We start from the raw sequence: 11,046 nt of genomic DNA, 5'->3' as shown, positions 1-11,046 counted from the left end.
TTTCCCGTGGCAGGCTTTGCACACTTGTCCATAGGCAGGGCACTTCCTTGGCTCATGCCTGTAGCTGCATCTTGTGCAGTTTCCTTGAGTTCTCATCTTTACAGTCTGTTCTGTGGCACCACTGTCTTTCTGTTCGTCACGTTGTTTTATCTTAGTGACTTTATTGACAGGAATTTCAACCTCTTCATGTAGACTTTTGAGCTGACTCTGACGCAACTCACTGGCTCTGCAAATGTCTATGGCTTTATTTAGCGTGAGGTCCGGTTCTCTCAGTAGTCGTCCTCTCACTTGGTCATCTGTGATTCCACACACGATTCTATCTCGTATCAGTGAGTTGGTGAGGTGCTCATACTCGCAGTCTTTCACTTTGTTTTTTTAAATCAGTCACACATGCATCTCTGTCTCTGATTTTCCTTGCACTCAAATAACAAACAGGTGCCTCAAATATGTCACATTTTTCCTTGGCTCACAATGTTGGCGAAAAAGTTCTTTCAATGTATCATAGTCATCTACGTCTTCATCAAAGTCAAAGGTTTTATATACCTTTAATTGCTTCGTCCCCGGCCACATGTAGAAACGTGGCTCTTTTCACTGCATCAGACTTTTCGTCGATTCTGCTGGCGACAAGAAACAGTTCAAATCTCTGGATTCAGACTCTCCAATTTTCCGCTAGATTTCCTTCTAGAAGTTTTTACTCTGACACCATGTTATATATGACGCGGAAGAAGCCATTTCTAGAACAACAACTTTATTCTTCAACTGTCTCGATACCAACGCAGTAACACAAGAGTACAGTCACAGTGCCTCCTAATGGTCACACAGAGTAATTCACTTGTTTTCAAATATACTACATAGCTGAAGGGGAAGACCGAAAGTTCAGGACAAACTTTAAACCTCACAAATACAACCAAACAATCAACACTGGGAAACACTTTTGACTTGTTAAAATCCTATCTTTTTGTCCCTTTTTGTAATTCCAGAACCCCCACAAGAAAATGTTTGTAAGGTGGAGGAGGACGGGGTTTTCAGTGACCAGCACCTCGTTAACCTGGAGAGGAGCTGCAGCCCGGACCAGGAGGAACCAGGGCATCCACAGACTACAGAACTGGAGGAAGACTCCAGCGGTCAGGAGATGAAGCACGAGGACGTAGAGGTGGATGTCTCATTGGTTAATGTCGCTGATGTGAAAGTTGAAAATGGTGAACCAGGACCAAACTGTGGCCAGGTGCTGTTGCACACTTCTCCTGAAGCTCAAAACAAAGATGAGGAAGGGACTGAAAGTTTACGCTCAGACTCCAGTAAAACTGCAGATCCGGAGCCAATGAGACAACACGGTGAACACGAAGATGCTGCTGTCCCGTCAGACAGCAACTGTAAATCAAAGCTGACCAGGACCCACACGGGGAAGAAGGTATTTACTTGCAGCACTTGCAAGAAAGAGTTCAGTAGAAGTATTTTAATAGATCACATGAAGATCCACACTGGCGAAAGGCTGTACCTGTGCAACACCTGCGGCAAAAGCTTTACTAAATTATCGAATCTTAAACGCCACAAAACCAGGCACACGGGCGAAAAGCCGTACCTGTGCAACACCTGTGGGAAAACCTTTACTGATTCATCAGCTCTTAAACGGCACATAACTGTGCACACGGGCGAGAAGCCCTACATCTGCAAAACATGTGGAAAAAGTTACAAAGAACATTCCAGCCTGCTGGTTCACTCAAGGATCCACACCGGCGAAAGGCCGTACCTGTGCAACACCTGCGGCAAAAGCTTTACTAAATTATCGAATCTTAAACGCCACAAAACCAGGCACACGGGCGAAAAGCCGTACCTGTGCAACACCTGTGGGAAAACCTTTACTGATTCATCAGCTCTTAAACGGCACATAACTGTGCACACGGGCGAGAAGCCCTACATCTGCAAAACATGTGGAAAAAGTTACAAAGAACATTCCAGCCTGCTGGTTCACTCGAGGACCCACACCGGCGTTAGGCCGTACCTGTGCAACACCTGCGGGAAAACCTTTACTAAATCATCACAACTTAAACGGCACATAACCACGCACACGGGCAAAGAGCGATATTTGTGCAAGGCGTTTAGCTGCAGAATTGATATGCTGAGTCACATGAAAAATCACTCGGAGGAGAAGTCTGGTGACTCGTGACAAATGAAGCTCATGTTGTCGTCCTCCGGGGGCAGCTGTCCACTCCTGTCTGACCCACAGAAGAAGAACCCGCAGAAGTCCAACCACCACCTCCTGTGGCTGATGAGCCTAATCCCCTCCCCACAAGGGTTGCAGGTTCAACCCGGATTTATGCTTCTCCGTCAACTTGACGCAGAGGGAACGATGTGGTTGTGTACTTTTTTTAAAGTTCTGCATTAAGTTTGTTTGAATCCCTGTTCCTTCTTAAAATTGTATTATTTGTTGCTGTTGGTAACTTACTGTCTCCACGGTGCAAATAAAGAGCTGTTAGTATCTGCTGAAGCTTCTTTAAACGTGAGTTTATTTTGTTCATCTACAAAGCCTCTCTCACGCGTCCTTTTTCCCGTCTGTTTCTTCTTCACTCACATTCTCTTTGTAAAGTTAATCTGCAGCTCCATGTTGTTAAACTCTCTCCATCTACTCCGTTCAGAGGTTATATATTGTGATGTTATCCATAGTTTGCTGACAACTGTAAAAGGCTTTATGCATTTTAAAATCTGAGCTGCACGTACATCAGATTATCGTGATAATTCATGGGACAAACTAAGTCAAAACACTTTTATTCAAATGATCCATTCTGTGTTATTATAACTATAAGTTACAACATATTTGTGTACGTTTTTCATGTTATTTAAATAATATGAAATTAACAATATTATTGAATCACATGTATACAATCAAGTTGTACTAGATTTACATTAGGAAAAGTTCAAGACAGACTAATTATCCACAATATTTAACCAATAACAATGAAGTCATTAATGATAAGAATGAGGTTGTTAATCATTTTAACAGGTATTTTGTGAGTGTTGGACCAAAGCTGGCAGAAAAATGTGTGATCCTGGATCAGCTGATGGATGGAAGGAAACATTAATAAGTAGAAATCCAGATTCAATGTTTCTCACAGCTGTGGAGGAGAGAGAAATCATAGATATTGTAAGTAAATGTAAAAACAAGGTGTCAACTGACTGTGGTGATATGACAATAGTCAAAAAGGTTATTGATGGATTGTTAACTGACATACAGCTGTAATCAGTCGCTCAGAACTGGGACATTTCCAAAAACAAATGAAAACTGCAAAAGTCATCCCACTGTACAGAACTGGAGACAGACACCAATTCACTAATTACAGGCCTGATTCTTTACTCCCAACATTTTCTAAGATCTTAGAAAAAGTATTTATTTACAGGTTGGACAAATTAATGCCAATGAAAAGGCCACGCCCCTGGCAGGCCTCTGGTCTCGCAGGTAGAGCTTTGTTTGGTTTATTACACACACACACACACACACACACACACACACACACACACACACACACACACACACACACACACACACACACACACACACACACACACACACAGCCACTTAGTCACATGCATATACACAAACATACACAGCCACACAAACATATACACACACACACACACACACACACACACACGCATGATCATATACATACACACGCACACACATAGACATACACACTGGCTTGTTCACCTGCATGCTGACTCTCTAGTTTTTGGGGTTAGGTAGCGGTAGCTTAGCTCAGACTGCGATCAGATCTCAAGATTTAGGTCGATTGCTGTTGTTGTTTTGGTTGGCTCCGTGCCGGTTTCGTGTTTTGTTTGTGGTTTTTTGTTGCAGATTTCCAGGGCGTGTGTTTCCATGTGTTCCTGCTTCCTGGATTGGCAGTGGATGTCGTCACCCCATCATATAAATTGCGTCAGCTCTCATTGTGTCGTAAAAAATAAAACTCTTTCTAAACCTTCTTGCTTGTGTTGTTTTCTCAGATGTAAATCACTTTGGATAAAAGCGTCTGCTAAATGACAGAAGTCGTAGTAAACCAGTGATTCAATTCAATTCAATTCAGTTTATTTGGGAAGGGACAGTGTACATTCACATACATTAAAAATGCAAATGCACCCAATTTTAGCTACAGAGCTAGTTTCCATTGGTAGTCCCCCGGCTAAAAATATAAAAGAAAGACAAGTTAAACAACAAGTTAGAACAAATACAAATATAGCGTGCAAAAAGTTTCTGTTCTTGTTATTTTGCTTCTATTTAAGATAGAAGGAACAGGAGAACAACCTGACACATCAATCTTACTAACACGATCTTAGACATTTACATATATTGCAATAGTGAATACATTACACACATTTCACATTTAGCAGTTAAAAGTTTAGGCGGTAAAGTGCCAGAGCAAATTAAAGTGCTGGTTACGATTAAAGTGCTGAGGGTTTAAAGTTAAAGTGCTATAATGGGGGAAAGACAAGGAGGATGAAAAGAATGTTGTATGCATTTTGTTCTAATTACTTTCGTTTGTAAATGAAATACTTACTGTAACTGCGAGACGGAACTATATAGGTGTGGAGGGTAATGAGGTGGCAGATGAGTTGGCAAAAAAGGCAGTACAGGAGGAAAGTATAGAACTCACTTTACAATATGGATTGTCAGAATACACTGAAATCATAAATAAGTCAACAAAAGAAGTGTGGCAGAGGGCATGGGGAACTGAAGAGAAAGGGAGGTCTTATTTTGCTATTCAGAGCTCAGTGGAAAAAGGAAAATGCACTTTTAACTGTAAAAGGAAAGACTGAGTTGTTATTTCCAGGTTGAGGCTTGGGCATTGTGGGCTGAGGAGTGGGCTGGCTCTGATTGGGAAACACCCGGATGGTAAATGTGAGTGTGGAGGCAGAGAAACAGTGAGACACATCCTCATCCAGTGCAAGAATGACTCTCTACAAAGGAGGAAGCTGTTCAGAGACCTGGGAGCAGCTGGAGAAACTGTATTTAATCTGTGTAATCTACTCAACCTGGATAACTGGACTAAAATGAAGAAACTGTTGGATTATCTGCACAGTATTGGACTATATAGGAAAATATAATACACTGACAGAGACTTGAATAATGGTCGGTAGAGGGCAGCAATACGCCGTTGATGCGTCTAGTCTGCTTAACACAAAGAAGAAGAAGGAGAGGATGGTTCTGTTGTTTCCTTTCTTTTTCCTCTTCAACAATGTCTAAGGTGAATCATCTGAGAGAGTTTATCGGTCAGCGACTAACAGCAGCTGCTGTAGAAATATTGTCAGTGTTTGAAAAAAGCATCTTGGAGTATGAAGAAGAGCTCGACCGTCAGCGCAGACTGTTGGACCTCGCCTGGAAACCTGAAATCAGACTCCACAGAGTCGGTACGTAACCCTGGAAAGTTGAATGAATGAACACATGAGTATGACTCCTACAAGATCCCTTTGTTTCCAGTTAAAAGCCGTGGTGATGAAGCAAACCAACTAAATGGGAAACTCCCCAGCTCAAGCAGCTGCTGATGTGGGATTCGGAAACATCCCGAACTAACTTGTTGTTCTGTTTACTTGGTGCTGCCTTTCATGCTCCATTCAGACTCTGGACCAGACTGAGATTTCACACTTTATGAATGAATGAATGAATTAATTTTTATTTCGAACATGTATATAAAAAATAAACATTAACATCTTCATATTCACATATGTTGGAAAAAAGGAGTAGGAAGAAGTCTACACTTTTTCTTAGTTCCTACTCCTTTATAACTCTATGAATTTACATTATTGCTATTATTATATCTACACAATATCCATATAAATATAGTCTATATAAATAAAATGTAAAACATGCCTATTACTATAAAATCTGTTGTCAAATATCTTGGCATTTCCATTTCTAAAGATTCAGCAGAACGTGAAAATAAAAATGTCTGGAGGGTAATTAATGAATGCCAAACCAAACTTAACTCCTGGTTATTAAGAGACATCAGTTTATTAGGTCGTATCTTCTTAACCAAAATGGAAAGTCTCTCCAGATGTATTTATCCAGCAAACTCGTTGTCTATTCCCAATAACGTGATCAAAAAGATTAATCAGGTTAACTTTGATTAAATATGGAGAAAGAAAAATAATTACATTAGGAAAACTGAACTGACCAAAGAATTCAACGATGGAGGCCTGCAAGCTGTAGATTTAAATTTTATTAATGGAAACCTAAAAAAGGAACTGGTCGAAATCTTTTCTACACAATAAGAGCTTTTAGTATCATATCCCCAGAGTATTTTTTTGTATAGATATCTTTATTGAGGGCATTAAAAAAAAAGAAAAAAAGAAGATTTACAATAACAATATAATTATCAATATTTTCCCCCCTTTTTTTTTACTTTTCATAACATTAATTAAACCAAAATAAATAAATAATAAGATAAAAAAGAAAAAGAAAAAATAAATTAAAAAAAGGAATAAATAAATGAGTAAATAAAAATAAAAACAACAGCACACCCTCTCCCCTTCCCTCCGTCACATGGTCAATAAATTACATCATTCAAAATCATTTAACATATGTCTATTAATAGTAGAACAAAAATGAATAATAAATATAATCAAGTCCTGTGTAAACACATTCATTAATACAGTAGATGATTCAGATCATTTCAGTTCAGAGTCATTTTTAATAAACTGGGAGGCATTGAACTGTTACTAAGATGCAACTTTACCGTTCAAATTTCATGCTTTAGACTTAATCGTTTATTTTGTAGAAAAGATGCAGGTCACAGTGTGAGATGTGAGATGACACTGGCAAAAAACGTGATGGTTGAAGGATACTCATATATGTGTTCATATGCTGTACTTGTAGTTAGATCTTTATATATGACACGGAAGAAGCCATTTCTGGAACAACAACTTTATTCTTCAACTGTCTCGATACCAACGCAGTAACACGAGTACAGTCACAGTGCCGCCTAATGGTCACACAGAGTAATGCACTTGTTTTCAAATATACTACCGTATTTTCACGACCATTCGGCGCACCGTGTGAAAAGGCGCAGCCTCATTTTTGTGTCTCATTTTTAGATTTAAAACACACATACGGCGCACCGACCCAAAAGGCGGAGTCTACAGACACGGAGCTGCACACACGCGCGCCGCAAAACACACACGGGTGCCGCAAAACACACACACCCGCTGCAGAACACACACACAAGCACACAAGTGTGCTTATTTAAAAATAGAGCGGGAGCAAAACTTAGTTTGATTGTATTTTATTTCAGTTTTTACATTAATCAAACCCTTCAAAGTCCCGTCTTTCCCCGGCGCGGATCCCGTCTTTCCCCGGTGCGGATCCCGTCTTTCCCCGGCGCGGACCCCGTCTTTCCCCGGCGCGGACCCCGTCTTTCCCCGGCGCAGACCCCGTCTTTCCCCGGCGCGGACCCCGTCTTTCCCCGGCGCGGATCCCGTCTTTCCCCCGCGCGGATCCCCTCTTTCCCCAGCGCTGGCACCATTTCATGAAGCGAAAGCACCAAGACAGACCTCCATGAAAATGTTCAATTTTAATTTCTTCCGCCAGCGCTACTGCTTTCAGTTTGAGGATGGTCTCATTCACGTCCGCAACTCACAGGTGCTTCACACGCCCCCTTCTCCCTTTACCGTTCTCATGGTGGCCGTCCGCCTTGCATTACCGTAATACAGGTAATAGATACGGCGCACCGTTTCATTGGGTGCGCAGCACATTTATAAAAGGAAAAAAGAATTTTATGTGCGCCTTATGGTCGGGAAAATACGGTACATAGATGAAGGGGAAGACCGAAGATTCAGGACAAAGTTTAAACCTCACAAAAGAAAGTCATACGGGCCCTGTCTTGGTCAGAGAAATTCCCCCACCCACCCTCTATTTCACCGCTTTGAGTTACTAAGACTGGCTGAGTTAAACAATTATCATAATGCTTGTCTTATGTTTCAAATTGTCAACAGGCTCAACCCTAGACTTAGTAGTCTTGTGCCAATCTCCAGTCCTCAGCACACGTACCAAACAAGAATCAAACCACTCATTAGGGAAATGTCACCGACATGTGCGTGCCAGTATGAGTGTTGTTTGCAGGGGGCCGCAGATTTGGAATAGGATTGATGATGGCCTCAAGGTGTTGCGTTCTATCTCCAAGTTTAAAAGACAACTAAAAGAATAATCTTTTACTAACCTATATATAATTTAAAATGCTTCTTCATGGACTGCTGAGATGTATGTGTGTGACTGTATGTGTATGTAATGTTAAGTATGTATGTTAAGTGGTTTTTTTTTTGTGTACTTGTATGCATTTGTCCATCACCATCTCTTTACGGATGGTAACTGCTTATACCATTGACTGTACCCTCACCCTTATATGAACTATGGGCCCCCACCTATAAGCTTTCCTAGCTTCCTTGGGGGACCCATTCACTCTACCCGTTTGATTCAATTGTATTATTATAATTATTATTCTGGTATTGTGAATAAACTCAAACTCAAACAAACTCAAATACAATAAACAATGGGAAGCACTTTTGACTTGTTAAAATCCAATCGTTTTGTCCCTTTTTGTAATTCCAGACCCCCCACAAGAAAATGTTTGTAAGGTGGAGGAGGACGGGGTTTTCAGTGACCAGCACCTGGATAACCTGGAGAGGAGCTGCAGCCCGGACCAGGAGGAACCAGGGCATCCACAGACTACAGAACTGGAGGAAGACTCCAGCGGTCAGGAGATGAAGCACGAGGACGTAGAGGTGGATGTCTCATTGGTCAATCTCGCTGATGTGAGAATTGAAAATGGTGAGCCAGGACCAAACTGTGGCCAGCTGGTGTTGCACACTTCTCCTGAAGCTCAATACACAGATGAGGAAGGGACTGAAAGTTTATGCTCAGACTCCAGTAAAACTGCAGATCCGGAGCCAATGAGACGACACGGTGACCACGAAGATGCTGCTGTCCCGTTAGACAGCAACTGTAAATCAAAGCTGACCAGGACCCACATGGGGAAGAAGGTGTTTTCTTGCAGCACTTGCAGGAAAGAGTTCAGTAAAAGTAGTATTTTAATGGATCACATGAAGATCCACACTGGCGAAAGGCCGTACTTGTGCAACACCTGCGGAAAATCGTTTAGAAAATTATCAACAATCGAAAAGCATAAAATGTTCCACATGGGCGAGAAGCTCTATGTCTGCAAAACATGTGGAAAAAGTTACAGGCAAAATTCCAGCCTGGTGATTCACTCGAGGACCCACACCGGCGAAAGGCCGTACCTGTGCAACACCTGCGGCAAAACTTTTACTTCATTATCACATCTTAAACGCCACATAACCACGCACACGAGCCAGAAGCCTTACATCTGCAAAACATGTGGAAAAAGTTACACAGAACGTTCCGGCCTGCTGGTTCACTCGAGGATCCACACAGGCGAAAAGCCGTACCTGTGCAACACCTGCGGCAACGCCTTTACTCAATCATCACTTCTTAAACGCCACATAACCACGCACACGGGCGAGAAGCCCTACATCTGCAAAACATGTGGAAAAAGTTACAGGCTACGTTCCACCCTGGTGGTTCACTCGAGGACCCACACCGGCGAAAAGCCGTACCTGTGCAACACCTGCGGAAAAACCTTTACTGAATCATCAACTCTTAAACGGCACATAACCACGCACATGGGCGAGAAGCTATATTTGTGCAAGACGTGCAACAAAGGTTTTAGCCGCAGAATTCATTTGTTGAGTCACATGAAAAATCACCCGGAGGAGAAGTCTGGTGACTCGTGACATATGAAGTTCATGTTGTCGTCCTCCCGGGGCAGCTGTCCACTCCTGTCTGACCCACAGAAGAAGAACCCGCAGAAGTCCAACCACCACCTCCTGTGGCTGATGAGCCTAATCCCCTCCCCACAAGGGTTGCAGGTTCAACCTGGATTTATGCTTCTCCGTCAACTTGACCCAGAGGGAATGATGTGTATACTTTTTTTTTTAAAGTTCTGCATTGAGTTTGTTTGAATCCCTGTTCCTTCTTAAAATAGTTAGTATTCAATTCAATTCAATTCAATTTTATTTATATAGCGTCTAATACAACAAAAGTTGTCTCTATACGCTTTCCAGAGACCCATACCCAGAACATGACCCCCGAGCAGTTATTACATAAACAATGGCAGGTAAAAACTCCCCTAGTGGGAGAAAAACCTAATAATAATAATAATAATAATACATTTTATTTGTAGAGCACTTTTCATGTATAATCTCAAAGTGCATTACATAATCAAGGGAAAGTCAGGACACATAAAAGACGAGAAGTAAAAAAAGCGTAAAAATAGTAAAAAACATCTAAGAAAGACCAGGGAAAGCCTTCCTGAACAGGAAAGTTTTAAGCCCCTTTTTGAAGGTGTCCACAGACTGGGGTTGACGGAGGTGTTCAGGGAGGGAGTTCCAGATGCGTGGGGCAGCGGAGCAGAAAGCTCGGTCTCCCATGGAGCTGAGTCGTGTGCGGGGCTGATAGAGGAGGTTGGTCTTTTGTGAGCGGAGGTTCCGGGTGGATGAGTGAGGGGTCAGGAGGTCTTTGAGGTATTGAGGGGCAGTGCTGTAGATGCAGAGGTGGGTGATGAGGGCGATCTTGAATTGGATTCTTGCGGTTATGGGAAGCCAGTGTAGTTTCTGGAGAGTAGGGGTGATATGGTCGTATTTGCAGGTTCTCATCAGAGTTCGGGCAGCACAGTTCTGAATGAGTTGGAGTTTCCGAAGGTGTTTGTTGGGGATACCGATGAGCAGGCTGTTGCAGTAGTCAAGCCTGGAGGAGATAAGAGCGTGGACGAGTTTCCTTAAGCCAAACAGTGGCAAGAAAAAACTCCCCTTTAGGAGGGAAGAAACCTTGAGCAGGACCAGGCTCATAAGGGGGGACTCCTGCCGAGGGCCAGACTGGGGGTCAGGGATGGCAACAGCACAGCAGGCAGGTGGAAGCAGCAACGGGATGACCCGGGGTGGGGACCGCAGGCCAGCATGCAGCTCCCGAAGCTCCGGCCCAATCAT

At 42.5% G+C, this 11,046-nt stretch overlaps 1 protein-coding gene across 1 annotated transcript; it reads left to right on the top strand.

Moving 5' to 3' along the window:
• The first annotated feature begins 1,055 nt into the window (after window positions 1-1,055).
• Window positions 1,056-10,842, top strand: LOC133440700 (zinc finger protein OZF-like). Its single transcript, XM_061718018.1, has 3 exons — window positions 1,056-2,056; window positions 9,253-9,751; window positions 10,709-10,842. Exons 1-3 carry the CDS (start codon window positions 1,133-1,135, stop codon window positions 10,840-10,842), a joined length of 1,557 nt encoding a protein of 518 aa, XP_061574002.1. The 5' UTR covers window positions 1,056-1,132.
• The last annotated feature ends 204 nt before the right edge of the window (window positions 10,843-11,046 follow it).

Source organism: Cololabis saira, chromosome 3 (genome assembly GCF_033807715.1).
Source record: "Cololabis saira isolate AMF1-May2022 chromosome 3, fColSai1.1, whole genome shotgun sequence".
NCBI lineage: Eukaryota > Metazoa > Chordata > Actinopteri > Beloniformes > Belonidae > Cololabis > Cololabis saira.
The sequence above is the reverse complement of the archived record's forward strand: the minus strand, read 5'-3'. Positions and strand labels throughout refer to the sequence as shown.